General features: G+C 37.0%; 1 protein-coding gene across 4 annotated transcripts; it reads left to right on the top strand.

Annotated features, from left to right (window-relative positions):
* The first annotated feature begins 1,709 nt into the window (after positions 1 to 1,709).
* LOC121260888 (CSC1-like protein RXW8) lies at positions 1,710 to 17,359 on the top strand. Of its 4 annotated transcripts, XM_041162956.1 has the most exons (12): positions 1,713 to 2,182; positions 3,238 to 3,599; positions 7,193 to 7,339; positions 7,687 to 7,750; positions 7,845 to 8,054; positions 9,484 to 9,669; positions 12,761 to 13,059; positions 13,776 to 14,052; positions 14,343 to 14,621; positions 16,431 to 16,664; positions 16,741 to 16,918; positions 17,002 to 17,359. In XM_041162956.1, the coding sequence occupies exons 2-12, from the start codon at positions 3,319 to 3,321 to the stop codon at positions 17,076 to 17,078; spliced, it is 2,232 nt and encodes a 743-aa protein (XP_041018890.1). In that variant the 5' UTR covers positions 1,713 to 2,182; positions 3,238 to 3,318; the 3' UTR covers positions 17,079 to 17,359. The 4 variants fall into 4 exon arrangements, with proteins under 4 accessions (XP_041018892.1, XP_041018891.1, XP_041018889.1 ...); XM_041162955.1 differs by having other exon boundaries at positions 1,712 to 2,182; positions 16,741 to 17,359; XM_041162958.1 differs by lacking the exon at positions 16,431 to 16,664 and having other exon boundaries at positions 1,710 to 2,182; positions 16,741 to 17,359.
* The last annotated feature ends 1,334 nt before the right edge of the window (positions 17,360 to 18,693 follow it).

The following is an 18,693-nucleotide window of genomic DNA, read 5'->3' as shown; positions in this document are numbered from 1 at the left end:
ACTAAAAATTATCTTTCCTTTCTACCACATTCACACCAATCTCCTAACAACTCAATTCCTAGGAAGCTTTCCAGGAATTTTTTCAGATCTGACCTAGATAAATTCCAATACAAGAGTTTAGGAAAATGAAACATTTTCATAAATAAAAAAACATAGAATCTGAAAATACAAATGGATTTCAAGTTTTCTCACATAGATAAACTGTAATATGAGATAAATGGCAGAGCCCTGTCTAGTAATAGATGAGCAAGGTTTGCCTGAGGTTGCAACCCTAGATCTTCTCCTAATCTTCCCAACAGCTAATGAAGCCTGCATTCAACCACAAGATAAAAAATAGGACAAGCTTATATGATCAAAATCACAAAACATATAGTAAAACAAGGAGGCTTCCCCCTTCACACCCCTCAAAAAAAAAAAAAAAAACAAAACTTATTTAGTGATGAATGCAATCAGGTTAGGGCTTAGATTATTTGGAAGGTTAGGGCAAATAGGAGATAACAAGACAGAAGAAAAAAGTGGGTGGGGGTTAGAAGCATTCGGGTTAGGGCTTGGGCTTTCTGGAAATGGGGAAAAAGGAGTAGAGCAAGAGAGAGAGGGGAAAAAAGAGAGGGAAGCCTGTTTTAAATCGCAACTTTTTTGCAGCGATAATATTTGCCGTAAAAATACTATAAGTCGTTGTAATAATTCATATCCATCCAATGTATTTCCTAGCGATAATATTTCCAGCGATTTTTGTCGCTGCAAATATATTTCTTACATCGACATTTTTACTTGCTGAGATTTTTACAACCCAACAGTCCTAAATGCATTGTTTTTGCAGCGATTTTATTTCAGGCTATTTCTTATCACCGCAAAAGATATTTTTTGCAGAGATATTTTTTTCTAGTTTCACCCAAACAGTTGAAGCGTGCTTTTTACGACTATTTTTTGGTCGCCGAAAATAAAACTAGCTGTGAAAACTATTTTTTTTTGTAGTGACTCCATGTCTACAAATGTCATTTCTCATAAAAGAATTGAGCAATTCGATCAATTCACATAATTTAAATAGTAAGACTATTTAATTTTTAAGATTCAAATTTTAAAATTTATCTTTTAAATAAAATTATATATTCACACCTTGAGAATAAATTAACTCATTTAATTACTACTTTCTACGTTTTTATGCTTGTCTTTGATAACCGAGATTATTAGTGATATGATATTTGCTTCCCATACTACCCAGTGGTTCAACCAGTATACACTTCTCTCTCTTTTGAAACTCCATAGACCTTTTTCTTCTACCTTATGAAGACAACATGCATTTAACTGTGGCATGGGGCACTAAAACCAGAAAATCTCTACCTCAAAGCGAAAGTGACAGTTTCCAATGTCCTAGACCACACCTTCATCCAAATGGATGATGCTGCACATCCTTTTATGCACATTCATTAGTCTTTTTCAATGGACTTGTCTTTTCTTTTCTGGTCGTGGAGAGGGACAGACAAGACAGACTGACGAAGGTGACATATTTTTGAGGTGGTATATCTTTTTGGGCCCTGTGGGTCGGATTCCTGACCTGGACCCGTTCAATTATCAGTAGGCCCAGTAGATAGCGTAGGCCCAATACTCGCGTAAGAATTCAGGAACTCGAGCGCATCTTAATATGGTAAACCGGGATGTAGGGTGATATTATTTAAAAATTCACCCCGCTCTGCGGGTGTCTCCCTCTCGCTCTCTCTCCTACAGAAAGGCAGTTGAGCGGTTAAATGCCTTTCCGATTTGGATCGTTTTCTCGCTTTTTGCCATGTGGCGGTTCCTAGTTCCGCGATGCTTTCGGAATTGAGTTACTAGCACAGAACGCGTTGTCACGAATTTTTGCGATTCTCCAGAAAGACATTATTGCATGCCGTTGCGTGGTCCTTCCAAAAGATCAGCGGCTTTTTTAGTTCTTTGTTTCCTTCTCTTTTCGAATCAATCTAGGTTTTCGGGTTTCCTTTCTTTCCCCTCCAATCAAACCCAATTCTTGTTTCTGTGAAGTCGGCGCAAAGCGCCTCAATGGCGTACAAATTTTGACTGGATCGGAGTTTTGGTTTCTTTGATTTATCTATGCTTCTTAGGAGACCGTTCGGTGCACCTCGAGTTTTTACTTTTCAGGAATCCGATCGCTCGACATTACTCTCATAGCCGACGAGTTCTTGCGAGGGTACCCTGTTTTCGTTTTATATCTTTAATTTATTGCGCTCTTCCACTTTTTTCTATATCTGTGTGCGTGCGTCAGTGAGATTGTGTGTGATATTTATACAGTTGTTCTCAAATTCTTATTTAAATGCTCCCTGGGTTTCTTTATGGTTAGTTTTACGGTTTTTGCTTCTATTCTACTTCTCTTTCATGATTCTAGGTTTTAAATAGAGCAATGGGTTCAGTTTCTAACCTGCAATTCCAGGGAAAAAAAGAAGAAGAAGATTGCAATGTGCAGTTTTTCAATTTAAGACGATGAAATGATTAGCAGCTGTTTGGATAGTGAGAAGATATAATTTTAGATAAAAATTGAAAGTTGAATAAAATATTGTTAGAATATTATTTTTTAATATTATTATTATTTTGAAATTTGAAAAAATTGAATTGTTTATTATATTTTGCGTGAAAATTTGGAAAAGTTGTAATAATGAGATGAGATGAAATAAGATGAGATGGGTTGAGAGTGTTTTTCAATTTAAACAACTCCTAAATCATGATTCTGCAGAAAAATAATGCATAGAAAAGCCATCTTTTGAGTAGGTTAGCACCAAGGGCGAAGTGTTGTACTTTGTTTTGCTTTAAATCCGATCAAATTTTAAGACTTCCTTTAGACATATCATGCAGTATCTTGTGCAATAATGCCAGTGCTATTCTGATTGAGCTCGTTGACTAATTGCCATGGCTTGTAAAATTTGTCCCATTTTATTATTGGAATTACTGCCACATAAAATTAGTTATACCATTTCCACGTGCCTGCATATTGAAAGTCATTGTAACATGCAATATATGGGTGGGCATCTTCCTCCTTAAATGCTTTCTATAGTTGCTAACTCTCTCTGTCTCTGGTGCTTCTGTACATGTCAAGTTCAAGCTACTATTTTTTTTTTTTTGCATTTTTACCTGGCAGTTAAATTTTTTTTAACGCCGTTGCTTGTGTTCAGTTCCATACTCTGCTTTGGTATGCGCTTGCTTATGTTTAAGGTAGAAGTGATGTTAATATCTTTGATTTTTTCCTGGCAGCTCATGGAAACAATCTGGACATCCTATGTCTATCTTCTTGGATTCTAGTATGCTTGACACTAGCAAATATAGTAGGCGGAGATGAACATTTCCGCTCTTTTAACTTCTGTAGGAATCAATACAGGGGTGTGTTTGGTCCTTTTATCGTTATATTCCATATTGAGAAAACAACCAAGCAATGTAAATGTGTACTTTGGACGAAGGCTTGCTCCAGTGTGCTCAAGACGTAGTGATCCTTTCTGCTTTGAGAGGTTTGTTCCTTCCACTAGTTGGATAGTGAAAGCATGGGAAACATCTGAAGAAGAGATATATGGCACTGGTGGCATGGATGCTGTGGTTTTTCTTAGGATAGTTGTTTTCAGGTGATTACTTACTACTTAAAACTTGTTGACCGTAAAGCCGATAGATCCGTGCCTGTGCCTTATAATATGTTGGTTACTAAAATAATGAAGATTATGCCAGTTTTTGATGGTGGATGTTTTGAAAAAGATAGGTATAGTTGGTTTTGTTTGATGGTTTGGCATGGATTATTGTTATTCTGTACTTCTCATCTTTCTTTTGTTGTGAAACTTTCTGAGTGAGATCATATTCTTGTACTTTTTCTGGACATGCTACCATTGTATCGATTTGTTTTTTTAATTAATATGTCTGTTAAGTTCTATGCTTCACTTATTGGTAATGCACGTGCTTAAGATGATGAAGCTGGGATCAAGAGCCTGTTATCTTTGGTGCATTTCTTCTTCTTTATTTGGAGAGGTAAACAAAAACTTTATAGGTAATAATTAGTAGGCATAGCCCAAGTACATGGGGCGTATACAAGAGAGAACAACTAGTTAAGAAGTAGAAGTTGATACAAGTCAGCAATGAAAGCTTAGTTCATTGAAAGCTATAGCTAGGGCTTAAAGGAATAAAGTGTTGAAAAAGAGGTGCTTAAGTTCATCCAATCTCCTTTCTCGATCTTCATAAGGCCGGACATTCTTTTCTTTCAAGTCTTCTTTCTGTTATAAATTAGGGAAGTGTTTTTTTTTTTTTTTTTTTTTTTTTATCAGTAAACAAATTTTTATTGATCAAAAGAGAGACATAGAGTGTCCAAGTATACGGGACATATACATGAACACAGTCGCAATGTCTAGCTTAGAGATACAAGAAAATCATGAAAAGACCTGCCATGAAAATCAATTACAATCGACCAATGGAGTAAAGTATTGAAAAACAAAATTCTAAGCTCTTCCATTGATCTCTCTTGATCTTCAAAGCATCTTGCGTTCCGCTCCCTCCAAATGCACCATCATAGACAAATAGGTAGCATCTTCCATATGGATGCAATTTGAGAGTTGCCCCTAATACCTCTCCAAGAGGCTAAAAAATCACATACCCTTTCTGGCATCACCCACGCTAATCCCACCCGTGCTAAAACATCCGTCCATAAGGTCATGGCAACCTCACAATGTAGTAATAGATGGTCAACGGACTCACCGCTCTTCTTACACATGTAACACCAATTTATAGCGATAATTCCATGTTTCCTTAGGTTATCTATAGTAAGAATCTTTCCCAAAGATGCTGTCCATACAAAAAAAGCTGCCTTTAGAGGTGCCTTTGTCTTCCAAATGCTTTTCCACGGGAACGGGACTGAGTTGTGCAAGTTTAAGGAATGATAGAAAGAGCGAGCCGTGAACACTCCCTTCTTAGATGGACGCCAACATATCTTGTCTTCACCTTCTCCCGACACACTAGTGGAGTACACAAAATAAAAAAAGGCCGAAAGGTCTTCCATCTCCCAATCTTGTGCATCTCTAAGAAAAGTGAGGTTCCATTGGGAAGAGCCATTGGAATTGATAATCAGATCTGCAATAGAACTTCTTTCCTTCTTGCTAAGCTATAAACTTGTGGGTAAACATCCTTGAGTGCCCGATCACCACATCATAAGTCATGCCAAAACTTTACCTTAACTCCGTTGCCAACTTTGAAGCAAGTATGTGCTGCATATGTATCCCACCCTCTTCTAATATGTTTCAAAGCCCAACTCCATGAGGTCCACTCACCACATTAGAACACCACCCTCCCCAAGATTCCCCGTGATTCAAAGCAATGACGGTTCGCCACAAGGCCTCCCGTTCTAGGTGATATCTCCATAACCATTTGCCAAGCAAGGCTTAATTGAAAGTTCTCAAATTCCGTATACCCAAACCTCCTTCTTTGATGGGGGAACAAATTGTGGCCCATTTCACCAAGTGAAACTTAAACTCATCTTTGATCCCTCCCCAAAGGAAATCACGTTGAATTTTCTCCATGCGATAAGCCACCTTAGCAGGGAGTGGAAATAAGGAGAGGAAATATGTTGGTAAGTTAGACAGAGTACTTTTTATGAGAGTCACCCGGCCCCTTTTAGATAAGTACATTATCTTCCAACCAGCTAATTTCCTCTCCATTTTTTCTATTACATCGTCCCAAATAGATTTCGATTTGAACGCCGCACCTAACGGAAGGCCAAGATATTTCATGGGCAACTGAGTTATCTTACCCTCCAAGATGGATGCCAAAGACTCTCCACATTGGGTACATGTCCCACTGGCACTACCTCTGATTTAGCCAAATTCACCTTCAAGCCTGACACGGCTTCAAAGCATAATAAAAGAGCTCTCAAAGCTCGGATTTGCTCATGTCTGGCCTCACAAAAGATTAGTGTATCGTCAGCAAACAAAAGGTGAGTGATGTTAAGCAAGCCTGAACTTGCCTCTCCCACTGAGAATCCTGATACGAACCCTCCCTCTACCGCCCCTGAAATCATTTTGCTGAAAGCTTCCATCACAAAAACAAAGAGAAGAGGAGAAAGAGGGTCTCCTTGTCGCAAACCTCGGGAGCTCTTAAAAAAGCCTTTGGATGTACCATTCACCAATACAGAGAAACAGGCCGTGGAAATACAATGAAAGATCCAGGAACACCATTTAGTGCCAAAGCCGCATCTCTCCAGCATATAGATTAAGAAACTCCAATTGACGTGATCGTAAGCTTTCTCCATGTCTAGCTTACAAAGGAGTCCCGGCTCTCCCTATTTAATACGACTCTCCAGACATTCGTTGGCTATAAGTACCGAGTCAAGGATTTGCCTACCTTGAACAAATGCATTTTGAGGCTTCGAAATCAAGCCTTCCATCACCTTACTTAGTCTGTTCGCCAATACTTTTGATAAAATTTTGTATAGCCCACCCACCAAACTAATGGGACGAAAATCTTTCACTTCTACTGCACCGGGCTTTTTTAGGAATGAGTGCTAAGAATGTAGTATTAAGGCTTCTCTCAAACCGCCCGCTTCCATGAAATTCATGAAAAACCTCCATGATATCATCTTTAAGCACATCCCAGCATGTTTGAAAAAAAGCCATGGAGAAGCCATCAGGACCTGGGGCTTTATCACCCGCCATACCCTTGATCACCGACCTGACCTCTACCTCATCAAACGGCCTCTCGAGTCGTTCCGCAACCTGTGGATCAAGAACATAGATTAGGGAAGTGTAATCTAGCATACACATTGTTAAATTGGGAATTCTAGCTGAACATAGTTGTACATAGAATCCACATGGTCGAAACATATATCATAGCACGTTTCTAATGACATGGTATTTTAAATGTGTTTTTTTGTTTATTAAATCCTCTGTTTTGTTGATTAACCCCATTTTCTAATTGCCCATTCTTTTATTCCTGGTATCGTGGAAGTTTTCTCCTGTTATGCTCTTGGTACTCTTATTTATTTTGTAACTATCTGCTCTTTCATGTACATATATCAGTAGCTTCTTTAGGCAATACGTTTTGCAGTTATGAAATATCTCTGAAATCGGTCTTTATTTTGATCCATGTTCTTATAGATAACTTTCAGTCTCATTTCCATATATGTAGGAACAGTATTCTACTTGTGGTTTTTTAAAGTTTACTTACTGGTGCTAATTTTCTACAGCATCAGAATCTTTTCCATTGCTGTCGTCATTTGCCTTTTTCTTGTGCTTCCGGTGAATTATTATGGTCAAGAAATGCGTCACAAGAAAATTCCTTTAGAATCGCTGGAAGTTTTTACGATCGAGAATGTTAAAGAAGGTTCAAAGTGGTATGAGATATATGTTGTTGATGTATCAAACCATTGTTAAATTAAAGAAGTATCTGCTGTATTTATTTTCCTCAACAATTGTTTAGATGCTTTCCCAAGGCATGTAAGACTGCTTCAAAAACAATATTACCTTACATCATTTTTTAATTTGTTTGAGTAGAAGTCTACTCAAGCAGCTTAAAACCTTGCTGTTTTACTACTCTCCGTTTCTCGATGGTCACATAGTAACCACTTCTTTTTTATGAGTCACATAGTAACTGCCTTTGATAGTTTGAGTTGTTTTTGGTAAAATACAGCTGTAAATTGGTTACTACTTTTTTTTGTTTTTTTTTTTTTTTTCTTTTCAGGCTTTGGGCTCATTGTCTCGCATTATACATCATAACCTGCTCCGCTTGTATTCTCCTTTACTTTGTAAGGGTTGCAGCCATCTGCATTCTACTTCGTGTAGCTTATTTTCTGTTTGAAGGTTATTTTTAACTTTGCTTTTGTTTCATATGAATTGTAGGAGTACAAGAGCATTACTAAGATGAGGCTAGAACGTATTACCAGATCTCCTCCAAATCCAAGTCATTTTACAGTTCTTATCCGTGCTATTCCCCGGTCTTCACACGAAACATACAGTGATTCAGTGAAAAACTTTTTCACTAAGTATCATTCATCAAGCTACTTGTCACACCAAATGGTGTATCGGTGTGGTAGAGTTCAGAAGCTGATGGTGTGCATACATTTTAACTGAGGGATTTGTTATCTATATTCAGCCACACTCTTTAAATCCCCAAAATTTGTCTGTCATTTGAATTTCTCCTGCTTGATTAAATCTTCATTCTGGTTTACATGCTAACATCTGGAAATTGGAATCCACACTTTTCTTTCTTTTCTGTACTGAGCATTCACTTATATGTGGCCAAGCATAGTTTTTACTGCTTTTTGGATTGATTCCTTTTATATCCTTCTTGTGAGAAAAATCAAATCTGGGGGAGTACATTACCTCTTTTGTTAATAATCGAGCATGTCTTGTTTCTTTTAGTATGAGAGCATTGACGGTTTCAGTTAATGTTTTGTTATGATTCATAATTGATTACCCATTCTCTACTTTAAGAATTTTTCTAGATTTTACTCATCAAGGGGCAACTTTGTGGTCAAATTGAGAGCTTGGAATGAGTTGTAAACTAAGACATCTTGGGTTTGATTCCATACTATGAGTTCCCTTGGATTACTTGGTACATGGTTCTGGTGGGGGAGTTCATGTAGAAGGGGTTTACTCCTTAGGAGTGAGTTCGAAGAGCTCTGCCTTGTTGAGGTTTCACATCATAAAAAAACAAAACAAAAGAAAAAGAATTTATAGTATAAATCATAATCTTTGTGACCTGATTAGCATTGTGATTTGGACTGTGACTTTCTTTTGTATGCCACACTCCAAATGATTACTTGATGTTGCTTTGTGATTGAAGAGAATGGAAAATCCTTCCTTTTTTTTTTTTTTTTAACAATTTTCGTCAGTTGATCATTTTTAATTTTATCCAGACAATTGAAAGCTACATTCTTGCTATATATATATATATATATATATATATATATATATATATATATATATATTATCTTCCTTTATCTTGGCCTTTCAAGGCCATCTTCTTAAAATATCTTGCTTGGCACTTGTATTATTGCACGGGGATAATTGCAATTGACTTTCCCTGTTTTTACAGTTCTTCTGTTTGTCTGTTTCATGAATGCAGTTAATTCTGCAATTATCTTCTTGTCTTACCAGGCCCCCCATTCTTATTTTATATGCTTCCATATGAGGACAAACTGATTGTGCTGCATTCTTTTTTGCTTTATGAAGTTCCACTTCGCTTTGGCCATTGGCATAAGTTTCATTATTCAATCTTAAGTTGACACTGAGTGCAGTCTTTGATCTTGCTGAGTTTATTCAATACTCCATATGCTAGGTGGCTCTTTACAGCTTTGTAATATTTGTATTTGATGCTTTGTTTGAATTTCTCATCGTGGTAGTTGGAGAGGGGGCTTTGTTGCATTGTGCTGTTTTGAGTCAAGTTTGGTTGAGTTCATTCTTTGAAATAAAATCTTTCTGAGTCCATATAATCTCTAGCTTTTATGTATCTCTAAGATATGTTTAATGTTTGCAGAGCGATGCAGAGAAGATGTACATGATTTTTAAGGATGCTTCTCTTGAACAGAACTGCAAGCCAAGTTTAATGCAACATGGTCTTTGTGGAGCACCTACAAATTCTTTTACGATCATTTCAAGTGAGATGGATAATGTTAGGGCAAAATCTTGCTTCGGTCATATGGATTTGGCTACAATTAAAAAGGTCACAAACCTTGGCATGAATTTATTTAAATATATTTGATTTCTGGAATATTTAGTATTTATGCACATACAACTGGGTAAGTTATGTTTGGATTCTTCTCCCTCTGTTTTTTTAGGCATATAATCTCCAGTTTTGCAATGTAAGCTGCTCTACTTACCTGTCCAGCTTTTTCTTGGATATGCAAGTCCTTTTGGTTAGGTCAGTTAGCAGATGGAATAGCGAATTTAATATGGGGGGAGGGTTCACTTATATCTGTACACATCTTAGTAAGTAGGGTTAGTTTTCTTAGCTTGAATGCATCAGTGGTTAGATGGGAAGGGAGGATGTTGCTGGGTGGGAATTATCTGGGCATTATATATTTGTGGTTAAACCATTCTGTGTAGTTTTGAATGCTTTAGGTTGAAGGTTTTCTTTCTTAGAAGGAAATCTATCGTTCTGTCTCTCTTGTAAAATGTGGACTGCAACCACTATTTGATCCTCGTGCTACAAAATGCGCGTTTCTTGGTCATTCTACAACAAAAAGGGATATCGTTGCTACATTCCTATTGTTCAATGCTGGTTCGCAAATGCAAATGTCAAGCCTGTCGACTCTACTTCATATTTCCCAATGTCCCTTCTTTTGCTTTTAAGTTTGTTGTTTCACCCATTCTGCTTCGAGTTTAATACCTGCCAAGTCCAGTTTCTAGTTATTAACTACAACACGTTCAACTGCTCCACCTAAAATCTATACCGATTGCCCCTCTACCATCATCCTTATCATCTCTGTATCCAGTGTCCTTACGTCCATACAATAACTCATTGTGAATAGTGATTCGAAAAGGTAAATGTTCCTGTAACACGCGTCATCCTATCACCTAGTTTGTATCGACTCATTCTTTGTCTCCTTCCCTTTCTAGCTTTATTTACATCTATCTTTTGGATGGAGGATGCCTTGCCAGGATCTGGTTGGAGGCAAACCATGGAGATAGAAATTGCGAAGTTCAATCAAAATGGGACTCAGGAGCTTGTTCCAGTAACATCTGGCAAACAAAGGCCTTGTTTGGTTTAGTGGTTTTTTATAAGTTTTTCAAAAATTCACATTTTGCGACTTTAAACCATACATTTTTCAGAACATTTTCCAGTAACATCTGGCAAACAAAGTCAAAAACTCTGAACTTTTACAAAAACCAATAAAAAAAACTACCTTAAAAATTACATTCAAACTGCTTTTTAATTCTACCTATCCACTTTCACAAACCCAATATAAAATTAAGTTTAGTGCCAATGAGTATTGGAAGAGTGAAGGCTCGTTTGGTTGCCAAGGTTGGACCTATATATATGGTATTTGATTATGATGGGGAATGCTCTCCAGTTGAGAAGATCTTTTCTATTTGTATCTCTACTTCTCCTGCTGCTAATCTTGATTGACATTTATTTCAATCAGATGTCAAAAATTGCGTGGTGATTTTATAAGGGAGTTTACATGGAGCAACCTCCAGTTTTGGAAAACTCTCTGAAGCGGTGTTGGAGTTTAATCTCTAGATATATCAGGGAGATGTCAATAAATCATTTCCATACTGATGCGACCTATGCTCTTCGTATGGTATATGTAGGCGATATTGTTATCACCAGAGAGGATTCAGGAGGTGTTGCTTAATTAAACAGTTTTTGCAGCAATTGTTTCACTTGAAGGATTTGGGTATTGAAGTGGCTAGATCTCGGATAGGTATTAACTTATTCAGAGAACGTATGTGTTTCATCTATTGGAAGAGACGTCTTATGGGTGCTTGTCCAGTTGATCTTTCTATTGATAGCATCAGAAATTACTCAAGGATGATAGTGAATTGTATGAAGATCCTGGTAGATATTGTGCTGGGTAGGAAAGTGGAATTGTCTTACTTTTGCCAGATGAGATATTTCATATGCAGAGTATCATTAATCAGTTTTTGGAAGCTCCTAGAACTTCAAATTTGGAAGCTGTTACCCATACCATTTGGTCTCTGAAGAGAGACCCTGGAATTTGGAAAAGTAGAAAACAAACAGTAGTGGTAGAAAATGAACAGTAGTAGTCAATAACCTGGTTACTTGGAAAAGTAGAAAACAAACAGTAGTGGTATAGTTTAGTGCTGAAGCTGAATATGGGGCAATGGCTCTTACTACTAGTGAGTTGACATGGTTGCAACACTTTTTTCCAGGAAATTGGATTCTTTACTCCTATCTCATTGTTCTGTGATAACCATGCTACTATACATATTGCATCAAATCTAGTATTTCATGAAAGAACCAAGCATATTGAGGTTGATTGTCATTTCGTTTGAGATAGGTTACGGTTGAAGTATACTTATCGAAAAGGTACTCATTGGAGTATTATCTACACCATTAGTTAGCTGACATGTTCACAAAGTCTTACATTGGTACTGAGTCTATTTGGATGATTTTCATTTTATGAAAGAACCAAGCATATTGAGGTCGCTAGGCTTATGTGATATATGCTACAGCTTGAGGGGAGTGTTAGAAGAGTTGCTTAGGATTGAAATAATATGTTGGTAAGGGAAATTTGTTACATGGTAGTTTGGTCATTTTACTGTAATTGAAACCTATATATGTAATACAGCTTGAGAGTGGTGATGTAGGGAAATTGCCTCTTCATTATCATGCACATCTTTTTACAATTAGATTACATTGAGATGTAGTGTTATTTACTTCACCTAGGTTTGACATGCAGACGTGATTTGTACTGGTACTCTTCAAACTAGACTTGTATGGTAGCTCTGTTTGCTTTCAATTCATTGCAGTTTAACAGTTGGTTGTGGTATACCAGTACACATCACTGCAGATGTCTTGTATTCGTTTGAGTTGTTACCTAAACCTATAATTTCTCCTAAATAGAAGATAGTGGGTCATGGCAGTGTTGTGCATGATATTGTCTGCAAATGTCATTTATCTCATTATAGCTTTTGGGTTTTTCAACCGTTCTTCAGTAGTACTCTTTTTTGTTTTGTTTTTTTAATCTTGATTCGGTTACTATTAATTATTTACCTGTTACTTTTCAATTGCTTTTATGTTTTAAAATTTGTCACCAGCAGCCTAAAGCATTTTTTCCTCCAAACAGGAGTGTGCAGCTGCTTTTGTTTTTTTCAAGACTCGCTATGCTGCCACTGTTATTGCAGAGGTTCTTCAATCTTCAAATCCGATGTTATGGGTGACAGACATGGCTCCAGAACCTCATGATGTTTATTGGTCAAATCTTTGTATACCATATAGACAACTCTGGATCCGTAAGATAGGAACACTTGTGGCTGCCATTGCCTTCGTGCTTGTGTTTCTTATTCCCATAACATTTGTACAAGGCTTAACTCAGCTAGATCAGCTACAGCAAACATTTCCATTTTTGAGAGGACTTTTAAAGAAGTAAGTAAATATTGTGATAGCTCAGAAAAAAGGATAAGCATTGTGATGGTGATAGATTTTGTTTTGTATTTATTAGTTTTAGAATTCACTTGATCTGGGTAACTTTGGCATGGTTGATATGTTGGTGTTGTGTGTTGATAAGAAGTGTCGAAGTGCACATTCTCTTTGTGAACTGGAGATTTGAGATTCCAAGGCTTTTCTTTTAAACAGGTCAATTCTAATTTGTTGGGAGCTACACAACATATGTCTATAGATTCGTGATGGAATGCCTAAGCTCATAAAAAGAGTGTTTCTTACTTTTTAATGAACCACTATGACATGACCTAATTTGTTTAGAATATAACAATGAACCATAATTTACTCTGGGCAACAAGCATACTGAACTTAAGTTGTATGTAGCTCTCGATGGCAATCTAACATTGGTGGTTTAACATAATACCTTTTTATCTTTCGAATTCGTGCAATCTATTCTATGCATAGAAAGGCTGCCTTTAAAACTGTTCAGATATTTGATGAAGTTATTAATCATTCGCCCCCTTGACCTCCTAGTCTTGTGCTCATAATTTTTCTCTTTGAATTGTTAACATTTTGTAGTTTTTGAGAGTAGCTATGTGCATGAAATAATTGAGTTGGCATTGATTTAAAAGCCGGTAGATTTTATGTTCACCCTGCAATACTCACATTTTCAAGTGAACTCACCCTTTACCCTGGTGCAGGAAATATATGAACCAGCTGGTAACAGGTTACCTTCCAAGCGTGATTTTGATTTTAGCTTTGTATACAGTCCCACCAATCATGATGCTATTTTCAGCTGTTGAGGGTTCTATTTCCCGTAGTGGAAGGAAAGAGAGCGCGTGCTGCAAAGTCTTGTACTTCACCATCTGGAATGTATTTTTTGTTAATGTTTTTACGGGATCTGTTATCAGCCAACTGAATGTATTTTCTAGTGTAAAAGACATACCTGCGCAACTTGCCAAAGCAGTGCCGAGACAGGTAGTGTTCTTCGATTTCAATGTTAATTTGTTATTTATCTTTCTCTGATTGTGCTACTCCATGCAGAATATTTCATCCATGCAGTATTTTACATTTTTCTAATATCGGGTATTAGCTTTGTGTCTCTGGATTTGTCATTTGTTATGTAGTTTTTAGCAATATCAATTTTCAATTAGTAACTGTAGGCTTTAGAACTAAGAGTTTTATATGGGAAAATAAAGGTTTTCCAGTATTTTCTCTCTTCTGGCAAATGTAAAAGTCTTTTACATTGGGTTGTTAAATTGTTGCAGGCTAGCTTCTTCATGACTTATGTTTTAACATCTGGTTGGGCCAGTCTGTCATGTGAGGTGATGCAAGTTTTTGCTCTTTTCTGCAACCTGGTGAAAAGATTCATACTCAGAATCAAGGATGATTTTTCCCATTGCCCTTTATCTTTTCCATACCATACAGAAGTCCCACGACTCCTCCTGTTTGGATTCCTTGGCTTCACATGTTCCATCTTTACGCCCTTGATATTGCCCTTTTTGCTGATTTACTTTGCACTTGCTTACCTTGTGTATAAAAACCAGGTGAGTGCTTTGAATCCTCTGTTACCTTTAATAATAATATTAGTCTTTCTGTTTGTATATGCAGCTTGAATGTGGGTAGTTTTAGACAAGGCCTTTAATTTGTAATCTGATCATATATCTTGTCCATGCTACAGAACTTCTTCCATTCTCCATCGTAGTTACAGAATATGTTTGAATGCTCATTCATTATGGTTGTAAAACTTGTATATATTTTTAATGTGTAGATCTCCAACCAGATTTTGGTTTGACACCCTTGTCTCTTCTGGTACCTGATTTCTTCTTTCAAGTTGATCGCATGTTTATTACTAGAAACCAGTATCTTCTTAGAGAGGAGAAAAAAGGGCCTTTTAAATATAGGTACATTGTAAAATATCCGATAGCACCTGCTCAGTGAAAGTTGGGCCAAAGTTATGGTTTAGAGAGAAGCCCTATGACGCAAAACAGCCTTGAGAATTTTCTGCTTGGGGGCTGCCATCACAAAGGAAAGGTGGTTGATAAGGGTTGTGGGAAATGAAGTTGGCAGGATTATTTAATGTGCAGACTCTGTTGAATAGTGAACAGAGTTATTTGCACCGAGAACAGCCTGGAGCAATGATAATAGTGCAGTGATAAATTAAGGGAGAAAAATGGAAGAGTGCAGAACCTAACAAAAAGAAAAGAAGAGATGGGTCAATTTCCATCAATCTGTATCTGAGTTAGACCTACATTTATCATAAAAAGACTTGATATAGAATAATGATGTGGAGTACTAAGAGTAGCGCACTGGTTTAGACTCAATGCCTTTAAAAAATGTACATGCCTAATAAATCTACTAACCTAAATTTTCATGCCATGCAGAATTTGGGTTTAAGCTGTGAGCTTTTTAACTTAAACCTCATCTTAAGAATCATTGTATCGATTTATCATTTGAGGCATAAATGGAAAGCATGGTTTAAATTCTAATGTTTTATGGTAGTTTAAGATATTTAGGACTTCTTTTCAACTAAAGTTTCTTGTAGAGTGAAAAGTATCCAATTTAATAGAGTGGGGAATCACCGATTCATAAATAATTTGTGATAAGGTGAAGTAGGGAGCGCATTCATAGTTCATGCCATCGTTTGCTTTGGTTAAAGTGATTCACTAAACTACAAGGGAACTTGAAGAGGAAGAATGGAAATTTAATTTATTTTTATGCGCCTACACAGCAAGCATATATTGCTCGTGTGCCAGACCTGAAACACAGAATTTGGAAAACGTTCAGTGTGACATTGGTACTAAACTGGAACATTCTGTAGTTATAATGAGAAGAATTCTCCTTCATTCTGCATAATACCTGCCAAGGAAATAGGCTTCACATTTTGTTATCCAGTTTTTTGATGCATCCATGTGTGAAAACAGGATGAAATATTTTTTTGGGGGGGTGATTCTTTGCAATTAATACCATTAAGGGCAGTGCTTCTTAATATTCTTTTTTTTTTTTTTTTTTTTTGTAAGTGCATCTTAATATTCTGATAAAAGTCTTAGCTAAGCAATGGATCCAGAGCTTGTCGTATGTATATAAATGATGTTATATATTATATGGACTGGCAATAATGGGATGCAGGAGACTGTTTAATTTACTCTTAGGTCTCTACTCCAGCCTGGAAGTATGTTTCATATGTTATTCTTTTTCTTATTTTTTTCTTCATTTCGCTAGAGAAATTTTTCTGCTCTCATCAGTTGAAATGTTTTGTTTTACTCTCTCTCTCTCTCTCTCTATCACTCTCTTCATTTGACTAGAGAGGCATACCATTAAAGATGCATTTTAAAATTTTCAAGTATACCTTTCAGATTCTCAATGTGTATATTACAAAATATGAAAGTGGGGGACAGTTCTGGCCTATTGCCCTCAACACTACGATTTTTTCATTGGTGTTATCACAAGTAATTGCTCTTGGGGTCTTTGGAATCAAAAAATCATCAGTGGCTTCGGGTTTTACAATTCCACTGATTATCTGCACTCTTCTATTTAATGAGTACTGTAGGCAGCGGTTTCTCCCGACATTTAAGAACAATGCTGCAGAGGTAGCAATTCCAAATGTACTCTCTCTCACCAACGCACACACATCTTTTCCAAGCTTGATCGTTGGATTGTTTACAGGTTCTTATTGAGATGGATCGCAAAGATGAGTTGTGTGGGAGGATGGAAGAGACTTATCGAGACTTGCGTACAGTTTATTGCCAGTTCAGGGCAACTTCTCATGAATTGTGTAGATGTGGATGCTCGAATCATCATGGAGATGGGAAGAGCATTCCAGATTGGGAGAAGTTGAACCCAGGTTTGATTCACCCAACGCTTGGGAGACTCCTGCTACCTAGAATCAAAGTAATTGGTTGGCTGTCTTTGTTTCTCTCTTTTCAGGAAAGGAACGAAGCCAACTAGAAGGGTCATTGACTATTCATTGCAATTTGGATATAGCAGAAACAAGCAAGAAGTAAATCGAGCTCGTTCTTTTGTCCATAATCCATGTCTGAAACTGCAAATTTCATTCATATTGAACAAGCACCGAAGGAGATATATTCTTGGTAGGCCTTACACAGGAAAGGTAGTGCTGGGACATGGATTGCAGAATACATAGGTAAACAAGCGTAGAAATCAGTTCCTATAATCAACAAATTTTTCTGTATGGATAAGGAAATGATTGAGGGAAAGTAACCTCGTCACACGGTTGTGATTTAGCAGACAAAAATAGTATATTCTATGCACAAATTTATGCTCATTTTGAGAATTTGAGCTGTTTATGCATATGTTACATCTTCAGATTTTCTTTACCAATCAAGCTTTCCATGTGAATTTGTAAAATATACTAGTGCAATTATTAATTACTGGTGATCAGCTCCTACATGGTGCTCAGTATATATAGATTTCAACACCATGTAGGCATCTTTAACTGCTACATATTTTTAAAAATGTACTCTCCTCCCTATGCCCGTCTGTTACTTGTTATCGATACCTTCACCAGTACCTTCAATATCGTGTAAAGCTGGTAGCGCCATTGATCCCATTGTTTTCGCTTCACTCACTCTCTCACAGTCACACGGGGTTTGCTGGGTCAGCTAGAGCCTTTCTTTTCACGAGGCCCAATAAAGTAGATTTCATATAAGAACTAAGACCCAGCCCAAAGCAGATTTCAATTTTACTCTCCCTTTTATTGCGAATGCTAAAATTTTCCCTCGTATAGATAATAACCCGAGGATGAAAATTGCGTTTCAATGCTTTTAGGCTGTAGCAATGCTTTATCAACGAGAGGCCATTTTTTCCATTTCATATAAGACAGAGAAAAAAAAAAAAAAATGTGAACGAACAGTCTGGGCCGATCTGTAGGCTGGGGGTGAAACACGGATAAGGCCCAGCCCAGTCTTAAGCCCAATAATATAGTACAAGTAGGGCCGGCTGGACGTATATCTGCACACATAATAATCTTTTCTATTGACAAGTTTGAGATCACATAATAATCCTCTTCAATCTCTTAATATCACATAGGTAATATATAATCCCTGTGGCCGGTGATGCTGCATACGTATACTTTGTATAAAAAAATAAAATTGAAATACAACCAAACAACATACAAACTATATAAATTATGTATATTACATTCCCAAGAAATGGAATTATCCCTTGTCTTATTCGTGACAAGAGAAAGCTGCAAGGCTACGAAGTAGATGACACTCTCTATGGACAAAAATCTAAGAGACTATATTTTTTTTTTAATCTAAGATAAAGGAAATAACAGAAAATATAAAAGATACATAGAGAAATAGCGAATTACAATTTGTAAAGATGTAGATCCGCATTTTCAATTTTAGAGGAAATAAAAAATGCAAACACCGAGACTGTGGTGGCACGTGAGAGACACGCCACCCTGAAAATACGACGGAATGTCAGGTCTGAAGAAACCAAAGACGTTGGTCCCAAAAAGGCAGCGCATGACGGAGATAGAGCTCCCATTGCAGTGGCGCGTGGATGTCACGCGTGCACTTTAGGCCACGAGTGTGACTCAGGCGCTGCTCCGTTTGATGAGATTTTTCATCCGTCTGAAGGATCGGCGCCTTG

Source organism: Juglans microcarpa x Juglans regia, chromosome 4D (assembly GCF_004785595.1).
Source record: "Juglans microcarpa x Juglans regia isolate MS1-56 chromosome 4D, Jm3101_v1.0, whole genome shotgun sequence".
NCBI classification, from domain to species: Eukaryota; Viridiplantae; Streptophyta; class Magnoliopsida; order Fagales; family Juglandaceae; genus Juglans; species Juglans microcarpa x Juglans regia.
The sequence above is the reverse complement of the archived record's forward strand: the minus strand, read 5'-3'. Positions and strand labels throughout refer to the sequence as shown.

Coding starts and splice junctions, on each gene's coding strand:
- LOC121260888 (XM_041162955.1), top strand. CDS start 3,319: ATGAACATTTCCGCTCTTTTAACTTCTGTAGGAATCAATACAGGGGTG. Junction 13,060..13,775: donor TTGAGAGGACTTTTAAAGAA/GTAAGTAAATAT, acceptor ACCCTGGTGCAG/GAAATATATGAACCAGCTGG. Junction 14,622..16,430: donor ACCTTGTGTATAAAAACCAG/GTGAGTGCTTTG, acceptor TATACCTTTCAG/ATTCTCAATGTGTATATTAC.